The sequence below is a fragment of the Narcine bancroftii genome, chromosome 7, assembly GCF_036971445.1.
Source record: "Narcine bancroftii isolate sNarBan1 chromosome 7, sNarBan1.hap1, whole genome shotgun sequence".
In the NCBI taxonomy this organism is placed as follows: domain Eukaryota; kingdom Metazoa; phylum Chordata; class Chondrichthyes; order Torpediniformes; family Narcinidae; genus Narcine; species Narcine bancroftii.
The window spans coordinates 14,427,365-14,447,482 of NC_091475.1; the positions used below are offsets into that span (position 1 = coordinate 14,427,365).

Below are 20,118 nucleotides of genomic sequence, written 5' to 3' on the forward strand. Positions count from 1 at the left end.
GCCTCTCCCACTTCACCACCACTCTCCTATCACTGACTGTAAAAAGGACATTGCTGCGGAGAAATGTGAACCAACAAAATAAATATTCAGTTTTCCAGAAAGCTGTGCAGATCACTCTCCCCCATCTGGTCTGCACATGCACTTAGTATTCCCCTCGGTTACTCTGAGCTCCCACATAAATTGTCTGTTATATTTCCTTTTGAACTGGAGCAGGCCTTTTGAACTCAGTAATATTTTAGACCAATCTAAATCCAGTCTGAATGAATTATCCCAGACATTTTCCTGAAGTTTCAATTTTTTTTAAAAAGAGTGTTAGCCTCTTAGTAAATCTGGGAACTGCATTTTGAGGGAAAAAAATTTGCTTCTTAATTTTTTTCTATACTTATCCTCATTATTTTTCCACCAACCCTTCTCTTCCTCTTGTGGGCTACAGTTAGCCATGATTCTGTGTAATGCTTGTTCGACAATTGGGCCTCCATCCCAGGAGGTTATTCAACCCATTAAAGACTGTGACAGTTTGATTGTTTCCCATTTGGTCCCATGCTCTTTCACCATAGTCGTCTCATTTTGTTTTTAACTTCCCAAGTATACATCCCTTTTATGTCATTAATAGGGCTACTTTCGGACAACTCATTAATTCACTGCTTTCTCAAGTAAGGGCAAAATCAAACTTAGTTTCACAGAGCATTGGATGGTTTGTCGATACCTACAACTGAGGTTTTCTCTCTGCACAGACTGAGGAATCAGAACTCACCCTATAGTCAATCAATGCCATCAGGAAAGAGGTGTAGGTACCACAAGAGTCACACCATCAGATTCAGGAACAGCTCTACACCTCCACCATCAAACTCCTCAACAACAAACTCAATCAGAGACTCATTTAAGGAGAAAAACACAATGCTGGAGAAACTCAGTAGGTCAAACAGCATACTTTATATAACAAAGATAGATACATATCCAACGTTTCGGACTTGAGCCCTTATCAAGGTATAAAAAAATGCGGACAGGTGCCTGAACAAAATGGTGTGGAGGGAAGAGTAAGGGAGGAGCACGGTCTCAAACACAGGTGGTAAGAGGTGGATAAGGGAGAGAGGGCACAGCAGCAAGCACGGAGAAGCGGATGGCACTGTGAATGGAGAGGGAAGGGAGTGGAGGGCTGGAGGAAAGACAGAGGGATAGGAAGGGGGGAAATAGGAGTGGTCTAGCAGAAACCTGAGAAGTCAATATTAATGTCATCTGGTTGGATTTTCTCTGACATTGTGTTTTTCCTTCAATCACAATGTCTGCAGACTTTTGTGGTTTACTCATTTTAGGACTCTGCACATTATTTATTACTGAATATTTACTTTTTCTGTATTGGCACAATTTGTTTACATTTCGCTCTTTTGTATACATATCTTTAGAGTATAATTTTGTATTTCTAACAAGTTAGAATTTCTGCCTGGCCAACAGGAAAAAAGAATCTCAGGGTTGTATGTGATGTCACGTATGTACTCTGACAATAAACCTGAGCGTCGAGTCCACTTGGTCATAGAGCTCCTTCCCTTGAATGGGCATAGACGACAAATAGGGAAGAGCACACAAGAGGGCAAGCAATATTTGTGGAATTGTTACGCAGAAGGGGAGATGGCAGAACATTAAAGCAATGACAACTGTCATTGAGGCAGACTTTACGAATTCCACACTATTTGTAGCCCATGGCAACCACAGGCAGATATGCTTTGTGACTTCTACATGCTGTTATTTATTGATGTAACAAATCTACTTTTTTTTTTAAATGCTGGAAATCCTCAGCAAGGCAAGCAGCAGATGTGGAGAAAGGAACAGCTAATATTTTATACAGAAACCCTTCATCATCAAATAAAACTCCACTGCCACTGGTAAACCCAATTATAACCAGGAAATCAAGTAGATTTCATGTACTGGCAAGTATTTTCATATTTTCCTCTGTAGTCTTTCCAGAATACAAAATATTCCCAGACAAGAAGCACACAGCCAGGGCTATTTGTTGATTTTGTTTTATTATTAGACAAGCCCTTTGTTTGGTCCATGCCAGCTCACAGCAGAACAATCCCATCAGCCTCATTTCCTGTCCTTACTTCCCCAACTATTAATTTCTTTTTTGTTAACTACACCAGGTAACTACTCGAGGGGTAATTTATAGTGGCCAATGAATCCACCAGCACAGCTTAAGATGCAAGAGGAAACCAGAGCACCCAACAGAATCCTGGAGAACATGCAAGCTCAGACATCAGCCCAGGACAGAGTATGAGTACCTGGAGCACTAACTGCCACACCTCCAGATTCCCCTGGTCTGAAGTGTAGACTAACTGCTTGTGTGTGTACAGCCCTGAGGATTTCTCGGCTGCAAACATTCCGTCTACATTTCACTTATTCACGTAAGATCACAGGCTAGAAAAAAAACATTCCCAATTATGATTCTAACTCTTGATAACCAATAAAATATTTTTTAACTACTTTCACGACACCCAGTTGCAAGTAACAAGCTTCCAAATCAGCCGTTTGACTGGTTAAGGTGAAAACACCAGCAAATACATCAAAACTCCCCTGTTCTCAGAAGAGAGATGAAGCCTTGTATTTTTTTATTAAAACCTCATCCCTTTCCAAAATACAGTCAAGGTGTTGTGCTCAAGTCTCTGGCGTGAACACAGAAACGACGACGACTCCGAATCTTGAGTTCAACCCAGGAGGTAATGCTGAGGCAACGTGAGCAGCACTGCTATGGCATCCTACAAAGCAAATCGCCACATGCAAACAATCTAATGAGGAACATTCCCTCCAATGTTGAATCTTCAACCATTTCTTTTCCTCTTGCTTTCAATTTATTTCCTCCTCCCTACCCATAACACCAAAGGAATGTTTCATCGGTTTCCTGACTTAAAACAGCTTTTGCAGACAAAAGTGCTGGGAGGATCAGTTCAGCCACTCATAGCTTAAAGGCAAGGATGTCCTCTGCAGAAGCAATTGCAATACAAAGTATTTCCTCCAACATACTTCAAAGTCAACCTCAGTACCAAAAGTCTTATTTATCGGTGTATCGATGCACCATTTGTGGATATCGGAGGGACGTGGAAATTCTCGTTCAAGTTTAATCATCAGTGGAGTGAATACCCAGAGACAGATTCACCTTTCCAAGATGCCAGCCTGAAGTACCTAGTTTTCCAATTCATTCCGACAAAGCATCTTTATTACAATCACGAAGGGACCAGTAGTAAATCTCCAGCAGTCCCCAAATCCAGCTGTTTTATCTTTCATCAACAAGTAACCTGTGTGGATGCAGCCGTGTAATCATTCGATGGAAGATTCTCAGTTTAATCAACAACAGGACCAAGGCAGCAAGTTCAATAACAGGCACGTGGCATTAACAGAAAAAGAAGACACCTTTTTCTCTACATATTTTAATAATTGACCAACATACAGGAAGGACCATTTAACAAATTGACCAGGCTGGATTTCAGAGCTTCAAACTCAAGTACTGCAATTTTTAAAAATCCACACGGAAAAATTGACAGAAATGAACAGATGTAGTTTATAGCACATCATAGTTTACCAAAATGCTTTGAGACACTGCCAAACAAAACTTTTTTTTCCAAAATGTAATAAAATATCACAAGAGCTGGATAGCGAAAATTCCTTTTGGTTTCCACTCAGGTATTAATTTACAAATTAATTAGAAATTGTTAGTCTCACGTATATAGATTACTTTGGACATTGTTGGCATTAACTAACTGCTTCAATATTTCTGCACTTCGTGAAGTATCCTGCAAGGAAGCAAAAAAATTCAAAAATATTCTTGTGTTATCCTCTTTTGATTCCTGGGGAGAGAATTAGAGTGAGAGGTGGGGAGAGAGGAGAAAGGAGATGGTTATCATTTGCACACTGCTACTCATTTAGCCTTGCTGCAAAATTACCCCTGTATTAAAGGTTCCAAATGGCTAACATTCTTGTCCTCACATATAAACAAATCGTGCTGGAAACACTCAGCATATCAGGCAGCAAGAGAAATAGAGTTAACATTTCAGGTTGAAACCCTTCATCAGAAACAAAAAATGTGAACAATCAAGTTAATTTTAAAGTTCAGAAAGAATAGAGCAGGAATGAGTTGGCCAAAGGGAATATCTCTGATAGGATGAGGCCAGGTGATTCTAATGTCTACAGAAATATTTGGCGGTTTTTTTCTTCCTATCCGTTCCTCCCTGAAAATTAAAGCTAACGTGATTTTCTCGCTGCCCCATTTCCAATGGGGAGTCTTTGAACTGAACCGCAAACACAGGTTCTCTATCCACAGATGCTGCCTCGCCCTGAGTGCTTCCAGCATTTCCTTGTTTTATTTCGGATATCCACCATTTACGGTATTTGATTTGCATTTATTGGTTCTCACTTACTAACTCTAGCTCCTGCCTCCATTACCTCAAACATTTCAATTCACTCAGGCTCTCATTATTCTATTTCCTTGGGTGGTTGAATTCTATCAATTCCACTCCACCCACCCCACCCCCCTCCCAACCATGCTCTCCATTCCTTTGATTCTTCTCATCTATTCTTTCCATCAGTCGAAATTTCCTCAATTAACCTTTGACATCTAAGCTGTTTAAAATATTTTCAAACCAAAACTTCATTCTAATGTGATCACCCCACCCTCCCACTTGCTCCTTTAGTACTTTTTATATTGTAACTACACTGTACGTTAGACTATTTTCTACATTACGTCTGATTGAATAATGTAAATTATTATGCAGAAATTACAGTACAGGAAGAGGTTATTCAGACTATTCTGAACTCAAATGTTTAGGAGTATAGGATTAATCTTGGCTGTGATAAGACCTACTGTGATGAATAGCTGGAACATTCAATAAGCTGACAAAAAAAGGCAAGGTCATGGAACTGTAGACCTCCAACAATTCAAACCCTTCAGGAGTAGAGGGAGGAGGGAGGCAAACAAATAGAAATAAAAGTCTTTAAAGTATTATTTCACATGCCAAATCTTAGGATATCAGCTTATTATTTTATCATTAAATGGATCATCAACTAGAGCAACCATTCTCAATCTTTTTTTGGCACTCTGCTCAAAGTTTATGAGCCCCCTTCCCTGTGAAACAGTCACACTTCGTTGGTTTCTTCAGTATTCTCTCCTACCGATAACATAAAAATATATTTTTATGATATCAGTACATTTTCCCCTCCCCCCCCTTAAATGTGCTGTGGCCCACAGGGGTGCTGTACGGCCATTGTCGTGAGTGGCTAAACTAGAGCACTGTGTGATAAGATAATTGGCTGTAGTTCATAGACAACTTACACCCAAACTGTTACCTTTCCTATTTTGATGTATGTTTCCAGCAGCACATTTTAATGTAATCTTACATCTCATAGCTTTGAAGGAATAGTTTTCCTTACCTTTACAATGGAATTCAAGCTCTTGCATGCAAGCACTGGTTTAAAGGCTTCTATTGTCAAAGTATCTAATTCAGTAATGTCACTGTAGCAATGGTAGAGTACAGCGGGTATCTGTCGAACCTGACAGTAGGTCAGAACTGGAAGCAAACAAGAAAACACAATTTTCAATCCTTGATATTCCCCTCATTAACCCTACATCCTGGGGACAACCAAGCAACAGTACAAGCCACACACAACATATTTGTGCTCCTCTCGGGTCTGAGTTAAACGGATTGGTCATCATTAGGAGCAAAGTTCTCATTGTTGGCCTCAGTGCCATTCACTGCCTGGGACCATGCAAGAGAAATGGAGCACAGGAGGCTTTTTGGGGGGGTGAGGGATGCACCTAATAGAGAGGTTTATAAAATTGCAAGGGGCTAAGATAAGGTAAATAGTTAGAGCCTTTCTCCCAAAGTAAATACATCATAGAAAATGACAGCTCAGTATAGGCCCTACATCCCAAGATATTGCACCAATCTATGTTAACCTACTCCAAAGCAATCTAATTTTTTCCTACATTATGCACATAACCTTCTAATTTTATTATATCCATGTGCCTATCATAGAGTCTTTTGAATGTTGCAATTGTACCAGCCTCCATCACCACCACCACCACCCCCCACCCCAGCAATGCATTCCAGGCACTCTCTGTCTAAAAAAAACCTTCCTCTGATATCTCTCTTAAACTTTCCTCCACTCCCTTTAAAGAGTAGTGGAATCTAAAACTAGACAGCACAGATTTAAAGATATAGGGGACCAAGAGCAGCACCTTCTCAATGGAGAGGGAGGTGAATATCCAGATCGAGCTGCCAGAGGAAGATTTAGAAGAGGGGACAATTGCAATGTTCAAAATACAGTCAAATTTATTTCCTGCAAATTTTTTTACCAGTTGGCTGAGGTTGCTGGTTGCTTAAATTCCCGATAACAGGGATTTAACTGTACGTTTAAACATACATGGATAGGAAAGGTTTAGTGAGATATCAGCTGAACACAGACAAATGAAAGTAGCTTGGACACGTTGAGCTTCCTGACCCTCTGAGCCCATCCATCTTATTTCTGAAGAAAGAGGTGATCTTTATGTCTTGACAGAAGGACAATGTAACCCATGGACTTGACAGAGAGAGAAGAAACCGGTATTCACAAATAAAAGCAGTGAGATTGAGGAAAGAGACATTCAGCATCAGATATAAAAGGAGTTTCTTCATCAAAGACCCACTTCTGAACAATTGTTTCCTTCCATATCAAAGGAAGGGAAAAATAAAAGTAAGTTCAGCGGAAGTGTTAAACAAGGAAGTCTGCAAATGCTGGGCTCAAGTTCAAAGCATAACAGTTTTGGGAAACCTTAACAGGTCATGCAGCATCCATTGGGAGAAAAGGGTAACTTTTATAAAGACCTGACGAGGGGCCCAGGCCTAAAATGTTGGTTACCCTTTATGTCCTATGGATGCTGTGAGACCTGCTATGATTCTCCTGTACTTTTGTAGATTGCAATGTTCAGACAAAACCTGGCACATCTCCACTGGTTCAAAATAAGGACTGCCATGTTGCAAGCTGGAAATTTCTGCTTTACTGCTTTCAGAGTTGTACATCACAATAATGGGTCTTATCACTGGAAAGAAACTTGTTACAGAATCCTTACCTGCTGCAGAAAGCCCGGAAATTACGTTGGGCTGCTCTAGTAATTGGCAGTGGGGAGTCTCCTGCAATGCATTTGTCTTCAGAGCCCGAAGGAAAGGTACAGGGATACTAGGAATGGACCTGGATGATTTATATTCCGTAACGGAAGAACTTGATAAAACTATGACATTTAGGTTCCTTGTCTGGATATTTTCAAAAACCTGCAATGGAAAGAAAAGATAGCAAAAAGGTAGCAATCATTTTCTTCCCTTGGACCAGGTACTGGAATAACAGGCAGTGAGAATGCCTCCCCTACACTAATAGGCACCATCTCAGCCACTGGTTGACAAGTTTGGGCCATTTTCTTATCTTGCCAACTCCCAGCTGAGGGTGTGCCTTTTGCCTCCAGTTACCACGACAGACACCAATTTCTACATGGCAGAGTAGGAGTCACAAAGCCATCGGTTAAATCACTGATTCAGCTATCCAGCCTTTGGCTAACGATTCATCAGTTTTGCTTCCATTCATTAAGTTACCATTGCCAAGAGCACCGTGATGGAGAGCCACGTCCGGCCAAGAAGCAGTGAGAGCCTTCCAAAGAGGACCACATTTAGTCTGGGCACTGAAAATGAAAAGGCTTCATAATCATAGCTGACTACAGCAAATTGGCAACCGTGTTCTGGGTGCTAGAGGGATATGGATCATAGAAACAAAATTTTTAGGATCTATGTGGGGCAAACAAGCAACCATTTTTAGTAACCAGTGTGCATACAAATTAAGGTTCAAAGGGTGTTGGTGGGAGAGAAATTTAAATATCTGAGGAGTGAGCTTTTCACACAGTGGGAATTGGGCATATGGAATGAGCTGCCAGAAGAAGGAGCAGAGGCAGATACAATTACAGTAAAAACCCCTGCTATCCAGCACTTAAGGGGATTGTGAATGGGAAATGTGTATTTTCCAGTTGCTTGAGACTTACTCTTGCAATACCTATCTAATATACCTGCATTAAAAATAAAAAGTTTAAAAGACAAAAATACTACACTGTACTTACACTGAATAAACTTCACTTGCATGAGTATAAACCTTAAAGAATTTTACTTTATTTTCAGTCACATTCTTTTAAAACATTTAACTGTCACTGCATCTGCAGGTTCCTCCCCCTCCAAGGAGCCGTCGGAAAGACAAACAATAACATTATAGATAATTAACCCCCTCCCCCCACCTCAAGTTTACAAATAAAGCCTTTAACCGGGGCAACTTTCACTAAGCAGGGATAAGGAGACATTTTAAGAGAGCCACTCCAAAGGTGAGCGGCATCAACCAGCTCTTCATCCTGGCAATGCCAGTGCTGTTTCACACACCTTTATTCGCACAGCTGCTATGAGCAAAGCACGACTAAGGCACTCCACTGGCTGAATGTTTGCTCCCATCTTCATGAAATGTTTATGTGTTACTTTAGAGAACATTTAATTTCATAATTTTAAACTTACATATTTTTTACCTAATATTTTATTCTTATTTATTTTCCTTCATTTTTTTTGTCGGTTGCTCATTTTCTATGTGATCACATTTACTAACACAAGGTTTCATTCTTTCAGATTTTTTTTTAAGTAGCATTCATAAGACCACAAGCCATAAGCCGCTTTCAGGTGCTTGGACGCAGATAATGCGCCGGCAGACGCGGCTGGGGGAGTACAGCTGGGACATTCAGGTGGCTGCGGAGAAGACAATTTTCTCTCACCTGAACATGCCAGCTGAAGGAGAGCCGCATCCGAGCAAATGCCGGCTCCTATGGACTGTGGCCGTAGTTGCTTTCAGGCGCAACGGGATTCTCGGAGCCGGAGATTATACCTACGGGAGGAGGGTTATGGTAAGTGCTCCTCCTGGCTGACAACCCAACAGCCACATTAGAGTAAAATAGACGGCTTTACAGTCGGGTATTCTGGCCACTTGAAAGCGGCTTATATGAGCAGAAGTAGGCCATTTGGTCCATCGGTTAGGCCATTCAGCCCATCGAGGGCATAACTTCAGGATATAAGGCGTCAATTTAAAACAGAGATGAGGAAAAATTTCTTTAGTCAGAGGGCTGTTAGTCTGCGAAACTTGTCGCCATGGCAACTGTGGAAACAAGTCACTGGGCATATTTAAAGCAGAGGTTGACAAGTATTTGATTAGTCAGGGCATCAGGGGTTACTGGGAGAAAAATGGGGAGTGGGACTGAATGGGAGGATGGGTCAGATCATGATAGAATGGTAGAGCAAACTTGATGGCTGATGGGCCTACTGCTGCTGCTATATCTTGTGTCCGCCATTCCATCAGAGCTGATCCATTCTTTCACTCAGCCCCATTCCCCTTTCTTCTCCCCAGAACCTTTGATACTCTTGACTATTCAGTTACCAATCAATCTCTGCCTTAAATACCCCAAATGGCCTGGCCTCCACAGCTGCCTGTGGAAGAAAATTCCAAAGATTCACCGCTCACCAACTGCTCACAGTGGGATATGAACACACCTTCCCTGGACCTTGAACCACTATTGCAGTGGAGCAATCACTTAAGGTCAACATCTCTTTATCCATGGACAAAGATATTAGTTTTGTAAGAAATCCCCTTTGCCCAGAGATGTCACACAGGATGTATAATAACCCAGTGCAACACAGAGCAGACTGAAGAGCATCTACCTTCTCGGCCCACTGGAAGAGTTGATCCTCAGCCACGATGCAATTACACTGGCAGGTCAGAATCTGCAGTTACAGAAAGAGATTATACGATGCATGAAGGGAAACAACTTGCATTGACAAAACAGCGAATGACAGGGTGTTCTTCACAACTTAACTACTGGGGGCGTTTCTTTTAAAAAAACACACAAATTACTGCTGCAGGTGTGAAAAGTGTCAACGCTGGCACATGGAGGAGCATTAAACCTTCACAGGTTTAGAAAAATAGGAAAATGAGCAAAATTTACAGACAAATCATATGTTTATGAGAGTGAAAACTATAACTTTGAAGACATTTACAGCACTTAATGTGCCTCCAGTGACTTCAACAGTTACTGAACTACTTCACAGACCCCATAATAACTAAGAACATAGAACACTGCAGAAAAATACACAAAGTGCAGGTCAGGCAGAATCGTTGGAAAGCAACATGTAGTAGACATTTCTGGCCAGAACCCTTTATCAGGAACGCCTCGCTAGAACAGGATAGCACAGGATCAGGCCCTTCAACCCACGTGTCTGCATCAAGTATGCAGAGATGTGCTGCTTGCACATGATACGTATCCTGCTCTCCAACTGGTATTAAGCCTCTCCTATATTTACTAATGGCTCTGACCAGCATATACAGCAAATTCACTCCCAGAGGATTTCATTCTGCACTCCTGCAGTTCATTTTAATATATTTTCAATATCCCTTTTACTTTTATATTATTCTTGAGGTTTAGTGTGGGCACTAAATCTTGCCTAATATTGGTCAACATTTATCGGTCAATGTACTGTCTTCAATAGCTTTCACCTTAAAGAAAGAAGTAGATCCAGGAATTCTTGTATATTATCATTGCGCATCAAGGGAGTATCAAGTACTTTTTTAAGTGGTGAGAGATTCTGCCTCTAATCTATTGCAGATTCTAATCACTCACAAGTTGAAAAATTGCCCCTTGAATTTGAATTTCTATGAATGGATACGATGCTTGCTACTGCTTGGTGGGTCAAAGTGGCTGTGCTGAACTACTCTGTGACACTCAGCACTTGCTTCAGGGTGCACATTTCAACATGGAACTGACTGCAGACATGGATCATAGCTTCTCACCATCCGCCACCATGATCTCCAACCTTCAGGAAAGATGTAACTACCGTCCACTACCACCTCATGTCACAAATGAACATTATCACTCTCTAGCATTAACTGTTTCACAAGATAGAGAAGCAGAAGAAGGCCCATCGAGTCGGCTCTGCCATTCTAATCATGAGCTGATCCATCCTCCCACTCAGCCCCACTTCCCAGCTTTCTTCCCGTAACCCCTGATGCCCTGACTAATCAAATACCTGAAATTCTATATCTTAAATACACTGAATCACCTCACTTCCACAGCCACCTGTGGCAACAAGTTCCACAGATTCATGACCCTCTGACTGAAGAAATTTTTCCGCATCTCTGTTTTAAATTGACGCCCTTTTATCTTGAAGTTGTGCCCTCTTGTCCTAGACTCCTCTAACACAGAAAACATCCTTGCCACATCTATTCTGTCCAGGACTTTCAGTATTCAAACTGCCTCTATGAGGTCCCCCTCTCATCCTTCTGTATTTCCAACAAGTATAGTCCAACAGCTGACAAGCGTTCCCCGCTAACCCTTTCCTTCCTGGTATCATTTGAATAAATCTTCTCTGAACTCCTCCAACACTAGCATGTCTTTTCTCAAATATTCCAAGTATTCCAAGAGAGGTCTCACCAGTGCCCTATAAGTCTCAACATTACATCCCAGCTTCTCTCTCTTCAGATGCTACCTGACCTGCTGAGCATTTCTGCATTTCCTGGCATTATTTGTGGATTTCTAATCTGGAGAATTTTGCAGGCCTGTGCTGTCTTCCATTTAAATTCAAGTTAAATTTTTTAATTTAGACATTACAGCATGGTAGGAGACCCTTCCGGCCCACGAGCCTGTGCCGCCCAATTACATCCAATTATCCTACAACCCCTGTATGTTTTGAATGGTGGGAGGAAACCAGAGTGCTCAGGGAAAACCCGCACAGACATGGGGAGAACGTACAAACTCCTTACAGAGAGTGCAGGACTCAAACGCGGTCGCTGGCACTGTAATAGCGTTGCACTAACAGCTGTGCTAACCTGGCCACCCATCTTGTGGAAGGTGAACCAGTGCCTTACTCCCTACTCTATCCTAAGAGTAAATTTGCTGATATTCAGTCAGTGAGGCACAGGATTGTGAAAGATGCCAAGAGCCTGCTTCCTCAGAGAGGAGAATCCAGAGCTGGGAAATTGTCTCAGCTGTTTGGGTCTGAAAGCTTGAGAAATCCCAATAACCTCCTCAGTTCCATTCCTTGTACTCCCACATGAAGCAACTCACCATCGGGTTGGATGTCAGTCGGTAAAGAAGACACGATGAATCTGCAGGAAACTGCTGACCGGAGGTATCTTTTCCCTTAACTTGATCATCCCACAGAGAGATTGCTCCAATAACTTCCCAGCTCCCACAGCACTGTACGAAAGAGTTCAGAAACCCTATTAAATAAACACAAAGGGTGCCTGGTCAATAATATGATGACAATGAAACGCTGATAATTCAGCGCACTTAAAATCTTTCCCATCCTGCAAGATGTTACTGGATGATCCACAACCGTTTTTAACTCACATTTTTAAGATGTTTCATAGTCTTGTTGCAAATTTCCCACTGAATGTAGTAAATATAAAGAACAGAATCAGGTCCAGGTCAGAAATGAGGACCCAGAGAGTGGGAGGATGGGCAGGAATGGATCCCAGTGAATGGGTGGGCAGGAATAGGGTCCCAGTGAGTGGGTGGGCAGCTATGGGGTCTCAGTGAGTGGGAGGGCAGCTATGGGGTCCCAGTGAGTGGGTGGGCAGCTATGGGGTCCCAGTGAGTGGGTAGGCAGCTATGGGGTCCCAGTGAGTGGGTGGGTGGGCAGGAATAGGGTCCCAGTGGGTGAGTGGGCAGGTATGGGGTCCCAGTGAGTGGCTGGGTGGGCAGGAATGGGGTCCCAATGAGCTGAAAAGGAACGTGCAATCTAGGCAATTTGAAAGAGAATGCAATAAATTTTGGGATTTCCCACAGAATGAATCATAAATTATTGTTTTACCATAATTGCTGTATTTAGAATCACAAGGGAGAAGGTCAGTTAGGAAAGGGAAATCAGGAACAATAGGGACACTGAAGGGTCAAGAAAAGAGCAAGGAAGAAAAGAAGCTGATCAAGATCCAAGCTCGAGAGAGAGAGACAGAGGAAAGAAGAGGAAGGGTGAGAAGCAATCCAAGGGGGCCAAGAACAAAAGGCACAAATGTGGGGAAGAAAGTGACCAAGGACAGACGAGTTTGCAAGGTCCTGGAAAGGTGCGAGAAGGACCTGTGATCAAGTTTGATGTCCACAAAGCAAGGATGTTGGGAGAAGAAGCCGAGAGTAGAATACTGCAGATGCTTGGAATCAGAAATAAAATAATGCTGGAAACACACAGCAGGCCAGCCACACATTTGGAAGAGAAACAGAGTTTACATTTTAGATTATTGAAAAGGGAAGAGTTTTTTTTTAAAAGATCAAACTTGATTGAAGTGGCAGAGAAGAGGCAGAAATGGAGGGAACAGAGGGAATGTCTGTGATAGGGATTTAAACAAGAGGGTCTGCAGTCATTGGGGTCGAGTGTACTACACAAACATGTTGAAGAAACTCAGCACGTCAGACATCAGCCATAGCAAGCGTTTCAGGCCTGGACACATACTTAACGAAAGGCCCAGGTCTGAAACACTGGTTTCCCTTTACTTTGGGTATTACAGAGGAGGTGACCCTACAGGACATCGGCCACAGCAGTGGACCAGCGAAGGGCTCAGCAGCTGAGGGACCCACACAGGCTGCGAGAGACGTACGGTCGGGGGACCTGCATGAAATAGCTCATGGAAACAGGTATCAGAAAGAGGATTTGAGAGGGTTCTGAGGGCAAGAAAGGCTCCCGAAGGGCCTCGGGCGCTAAAAGATTCCTGATCGGGACGAAGATGAATTGAACAGGAGACTATGCAACTTCAGAGGCTGCGGGAGCGCTGGAGGCGAATCCACAGACACCCAGTGATTCTGGAGGGATTCTTTTCTACTTCTCTTTCTCTTATTCTGGGGGGCAGCGGGCGACACAAATGACGATTCTGTCTGTCTTACAGGCAGAACAAAATTTCGTGTAACGTTCATGTTCTGTACCAATACACGACAGTAAAGGAATCTTGAATCTTGAGATTGTCTCCGTGATATTGGAGAACCTGATTTCTCCCGAAAGAAGACCAAGGTGGTCCTCGATCCAGTTGCCTATCAGCTTAGTTCATCAGATCTTTCACAACTGACTTCGCACAGCACAATCTTCAACACTCAATTCCCGAGCTCCTAGAAGAAGGGCTCTGGCCCGAAACGTCGGTGATGTATCTTTGTCTCCTACAGACACTGAAAAGACCGTCTGAGTTTCCTCCCCCCAGCATTTCAGAGGGTTTTTACTATAATCACAACGTCTGCAGACTTTTGTGTTTCCCGTAAAGTCATCACCCGGCAACATCAACTCAGTTTCTCTCTTCACACGTGCCGCCAACCTGCTGGGTATTTCCAGCAGGTTATTTGACACAGAGAGTTATGATCGGCTTCAGAAAGAAGGAACGGTGAAGGGACAGAGAAGGACTGGCAGAAGCACAACACATCCTCCCTCACTCACCAACAGCATTGGCCCCAACAGCAATGAGAAAAGCTGAGCAGGGGAAGTTCGGGCTGACTGCACTTCCAGTTGTCCTGGTCTCTGAGCTCCACTGGATGGAAACATCTCTGATGAGGAAGACACAGGTTCAGTGAGTGCACCTCTTCTTTTTTTAATGATTTAAATTTTTACTGAATTCTTTAAAGAAAAGTTTCCCCAAACCCTTCAGTCAGTGTTAAAGTTATGAACATCGTAAGTTACAAAACATAAACTTATCCATAAAATAGAAACAAACATGGCAGCAAATAATAACCATATGTGTCTATTTAGACCTCTAATAAAAAACTGTTGTTCATTAATATGCTTCACCATTATTTCCTCTCTCTCTCCTCCCCCCCTCCCCCCCCAATGAAACTTGAATATTTGCCCCATTTGTGTGTATCGATGTCCGATTTATCAAACTGTTTGTGAGACATGCGATCAAACGCTGCCACTTTGGTAATTTCTGAGACCCACTCCTGAAATGATGGTTTCCCCCCCCACCACCACCAAATTCTTCCTGCCTCTAAGTACAATTGGTCTTCTACTACTTTACTTGTCTGAATCCAATTTTGAAAGTACTTATCCCCAAAGAACCCAAGTGTGTCTCCCATGACACCAAGAGTCTAGGGCAAAAAGGAATTTGAATACCTGAAACTTCACCAATATATCATAATCCAAAATTCTTGAATTCGGGGACTTAGCACGTGCTAGGACCCCTATATCCGCCTCATAGTGGCCAGCAGCATTCAGGGGCATCTCTAACAGAGCACTCATGCCACACTATATTTTTAAGAAGAAAAACATCTCCGATGATCACTTTGTCCTGGGTGCAGATACGACAGAGATAGAGAAATTGAGAGAATGGAATGGAATCTTTGCAGGGGACAGGGTGTGAAGAGGTATAGTCGAGGTAGCTGTAGAAGTTGGTGGGTTTGTAGAAAATATCTGTTGAGAGCTTGTCTCCCGAGGTGGAGAGAGAGAAAGAGAGAAAGGTGGCGATCAGGGAGGGTGTTGCTAGAGGTGGCCCAAGTGAATTTCAGATCGGGGTGAAGTTGTCAATAAAGTGGATAAAGTTGTGGAGCTCATCACGGAGCATGAGGGCAGCATCAAAGTAGCAGAGGAAGAGTTGAGGAGCCTTGCCAGTGTAGGCTAATATCATGGATTGCTCCATATAGCCAACAAAAAGCCAGGCATAACTGGGCTCCTGTGGGTACCAATGGCTACCCCTTCAACTCGGAAAATGGGATAAGTCAAGGAAGCTGTTAATGAGGGTAAGAACATTCTGCCAGCCAGAGGAGGGTGGAATTGAAGAAACAACACCCCATAGTTCCTATGGCTTTAAAATCGACCTCAGGTTTCTGTTAGCCCACTGCCCCCACCCCTGTCTCTCTCATTCCCTATTTCCATGTCTCCTTTCTTGCAGTTCCTCTCATCTTGTCTCTGCCTTTTTCCCTTTCCCTCTGTCTCCAGCTCTACATTCACAGAGCCGACCCCCTCCCCAACTCCCTGATCAATTCTCAGCTTTTCTATCCTGCCCCCTACCTATGTCCACCTATGGCATTCTGACTGTTGCCTGTGCTCCTTCTTCCCTTCTACCCCATAACCTTTTCATTCAGGCACCTGCCTGCTTTTTGCTCCTACATAGAAAATAGTCAGGCTGAAATGTTGGTGATGTATCTTTTCCTCCAATGGATGCTGCAGGACCTGCTGAGTTTCTCCAGCACCTTTGTGCACATACTCTGTCCGAGAGAGCATTACCGGATTCAATATATCCAAGGCCAAGGTAACCAGATCTTCAGTCACGGAGGAAATGTGTTTTCTAGGGATTAGGCAGGAGAGAGGTGCTAGACCAAGATTAGTGATGACCTTGTAACACTGAGAAAGCATGAGAGGCTCCATAATGTTTGGGACAAAGACATGTCTTTATTTGCTCTGTGATCCACAGATTTTAATTTGTAATGAAACAACTCACATGTGATTAAAGTGCACATTTTCAATAAAGTGAATAAAATCTGGAAAGTCCATTTTAATCACAATTGAATAGCTTGATTACAAATTAAAATCTGTGGAACACAGGGGCAAATAAAAGAAAAAGTCTTTGTCACAAACATTATGCAGTGAACTGTGCCGAGGGCCCATCCTGGTCAGTCCCGGGGGTCCGAGGGCCCATCCTGGTAAGGGCCAGGGGTCCGAGGGCCCATCCTGGTCAATCCCGGGGGTCCGAGGGTCCATCCTAGTCAGGCCCATCCTGGACAGGGCCGGGCGTCCGAGGGCCCATCCTGGTCAGTCCCTGGGGTCTGAGGGCCCATCCTGGTCAGTCCCGGGGGTCCGAGGGCCCATCCTGGTCGGTCCCGGAGGTCCGAGGGCCTATCCTGGTCAGTCCCGGGGGTCCGAGGGCCCATCCTGGTCAGTCCCGGGGGTCCGAGGGCCCATTCTGGTCAATCCCGGGGGTCCGAGGGCCCATCTTGGTCGGTCCCAGGGGCCCGAGGGCCCATCCTGGTCAGGGCCGGGGGTCCGAAGGCCTATCCTGGTCAGTCCCGGGGGTCCGAGGGCCCATCATGGTCAGTCCCGGGGGTCCGAGGGCCCATCCTGGTCAATCCCGGGGGTCCGAGGGCCCATCTTGGTCGGTCCCAGGGGACCGAGGGCCCATCCTGGTCAGTCCCGGGGGACTGAGTGCCCATCCTGGTCAGTGCCGGGGGTCTGAGGGCCCCATCCCGGTTGGTCCCGGGGTTCCGAGGGCCCATCCTGGTCAGTCCCGGGGGTCCGAGGGCCCATCCTGGTCAGTCCCGGGGGTGCGAGGGCCCATCCTGGTCAGTCCCGGGGGTCCGAGGGCCCATCCTGGTCAGTCCCGGGGGTCCGAGGGCCCATCCTGCTCAGTCCCGGGGGTCCGAGGGCCCATCCTGCTCAGTCCCGATGGGTCCGAGGGCCCATCCTGCTCAGTCCCGATGGGTCCGAGGGCCCATCCTGCTCAGTCCCGGGGGGTCCGAGGGCCCATCCTGGTCAGTCCCGATGGGTCCGAGGGCCCATCCTGCTCAGTCCCGATGGGTCCGAGGGTCCATCCTGCTCAGTCCCGATGGGTCCGAGGGCCCATCCTGCTCAGTCCCGGGGGGTCCGAGGGCCCATCCTGGTCAGTCCTGGGGGTCCGAGGGCCCATCCTGGTCAGTCCCGGGGGACTGAGTGCCCATCCTGGTCAGTGCCGGGGGTCTGATGGCCCCATCCCGGTTGGTCCCGGGGTTCCGAGGGCCCATCCTGGTCAGTCCCGGGGGTCCGAGGGCCCATCCTGCTCAGTCCCGATGGGTCCGAGGGCCCATCCTGCTCAGTCCCGGGGGGTCCGAGGGCCCATCCTGGTCAGTCCCGGGGGTCCGAGGGCCCATCCTGGTCAGTCCCGGGGGTCCGAGGGCCCATCCTGGTCAGTCCCGGGGGTCCGAGGGCCCATCCTGCTCAGTCCCGGGGGTCCGAGGGCCCATCCTGCTCAGTCCCGGGGGTCCGAGGGCCCATCCTGCTCAGTCCCGGGGGTCCGAGGGCCCATCCTGCTCGGTCCCGGGGGTCCGAGGGCCCATCCTGCTCGGTCCCGGGGGTCCGAGGGCCCATCCTGCTCGGTCCCGGGGGTCCGAGGGCCCATCCTGTTTGGTCCCGGGGGTCCGAGGGCCCATCCTGCTCAGTACTGGGGGTCCGAGGGCCCATCCTGCTCAGTCCCGGGGGTCCGAGGGCCCATCCTGTTTGGTCCCGGGGGTCCGAGGGCCCATCCTGTTTGGTCCCGGGGGTCCGAGGGCCCATCCTGCTCAGTACTGGGGGTCCGAGGGCCCATCCTGCTCAGTCCCGGGGGTCCGAGGGCCCATCCTGTTTGGTCCCGGGGGTCCGAGGGCCCATCGTGGTCAGTCCCGGGGGTCCGAGGGCCCATCGTGGTCAGTCCCGGGGGTCCGAGGGCCCATCCTGCTCGGTCCCGGGGGTCCGAGGGCCCATCCTGTTTGGTCCCGGGGGTCCGAGGGCCCATCCTGCTCAGTCCCGGGGGTCCGAGGGCCCATCCTGCTCGGTCCCGGGGGTCCGTGGGCCCATCCTGCTCGGTCCCGGGGGTCCGAGGGCCCATCCTGCTCGGTCCCGGGGTCCGAGGGCCCATCCTGCTCGGTCCCGGGGGCCCGAGGGCCCATCGTGGTCGAACCCAGGTCCGGCCCGGGCTCCTCATGCGGCCGGGCTGCAGCCAGGCTCCCCAGCACGCCCACACGTCCCGGCCCCGCGGTTTAGGCTTACCTGCGTCCGGCTAGCTGCCTTCTGATCTCTTCGTCTTCCTCCCCCTCGTCCTCGTCCACCGCCCGGGAGAAGGTGGAGACAACCTCCCCGAAAAACGTGGCCATGGCTGCGTTCGTTCCGCGTTCTCCCGGCCGGCGAAGGACCTACACTAGTCAACCGCTAGAGGGCAGATCTGCTCGTCGGCCAGAAAATACTCACATCCACCTCTAGAGGGCAGGCGGTCCGCACCCATTTCCTCCTCCAGAGGGCGGGCTCCCCGCGTTCTGTACAATACCCACATGCACCTCCAGAGGGCGTGCTCATCGCGTTCACCGACGAAATACCCATATCTACTTCTCCAGGGTGGGCACTCCCCACAATACCCATAGCCTCCTCCAGAGGGCGGGCTCTCCGCATCCGTAAATCAAGGGTCAGAGCCCTTCGTCGGTGAAAAAGGCCGTTCAGCCCATTTTGTCCATGCTGACCAATTTGCCAAATTCTCCCCAAATTAACCTTTCAGAGCAATGTACCTTCTCTATTAGCATCTACAGATGATCGCACAGGGCCTCAACATGTGCAGATTCCTTGTTTATGCATTGTGAACTTTCCAAATGCCCCCTTCTTTCATTCTCTTTGGCAACCATGCCCACCAACTTGGCTGTAGAAAAGGTCCGAGGGTCAGATCCCTTTTAAATCTCTCCCCTCCCACTTTAAACATACCCTAATTTTTAAGATTCACCGATTCTGGGAAAAGACTGGTTATCCATGCCCCTCCTGGGGTCACAAACTTCTATTAGCACACCCCTCAGCCTCCACCACTCTAGACAATATTCCCTTTTTATCCAGCCTAATTCAAGTCCTAGCAACATTCTTGTGATTTTTTTTTTTTGCACCTTTTCCAGCTTCATGATGCTGGGTGGACAAAACTGCACGCAATACTCCAAGTAATGAAGGCAAGTTTGTGTGGATGTGACACATTTATATAGGACTATATTCTACCGGTACGGGTTCCATTATTGACTTGTACTACTACATTTAGAATGTAACATACACAAAATTCTTTAACTTTTGTTAAAGTCACCTCTTGTCCAGCGCTCCTCAGAGACCTACAGCACCTGGTGTTCCTCAGTCTGCCCTCCAAGCCTGCTTAGCTTTCAAGATCAGACAATCTCAGGCATATTCAAGCTATTAGGCTGAATACACCTGAGAATATCAGGCTGTTAGCCCATCTCCAACAGTTTGTAGGGCAGCACGTTACAGCACCGGCAATTGGGACTAGGGTTCAAATCCCACACTGTAAGGAGTTTGCACCTTCTCCCCATGGGCTCTCCCACACTTGAGGTGTAAATTTCTCCCCACCCAGAAATGGAGCTTG

General features: G+C 46.3%; 1 protein-coding gene across 2 annotated transcripts; it reads right to left on the minus strand.

The window, feature by feature from the left end:
• Nucleotides 1–3,403: 3,403 nt before the first annotated feature.
• psmg1 (proteasome (prosome, macropain) assembly chaperone 1) lies at nucleotides 3,404–18,925 on the minus strand. 2 transcript variants are annotated; one of them, XM_069888922.1, is made up of 7 exons: nucleotides 18,765–18,925; nucleotides 14,496–14,602; nucleotides 12,149–12,303; nucleotides 9,750–9,812; nucleotides 7,094–7,292; nucleotides 5,416–5,552; nucleotides 3,404–3,836 (listed from the first exon to the last, which is right to left on the minus strand). In XM_069888922.1, the coding sequence occupies exons 1-7, from the start codon at nucleotides 18,866–18,868 to the stop codon at nucleotides 3,708–3,710; spliced, it is 894 nt and encodes a 297-aa protein (XP_069745023.1). In that variant the 5' UTR covers nucleotides 18,869–18,925; the 3' UTR covers nucleotides 3,404–3,707. The 2 variants fall into 2 exon arrangements, with proteins under 2 accessions (XP_069745023.1, XP_069745024.1); XM_069888923.1 differs by having other exon boundaries at nucleotides 3,404–3,782; nucleotides 18,765–18,923.
• Between the last annotated feature and the right edge of the window lie 1,193 nt (nucleotides 18,926–20,118).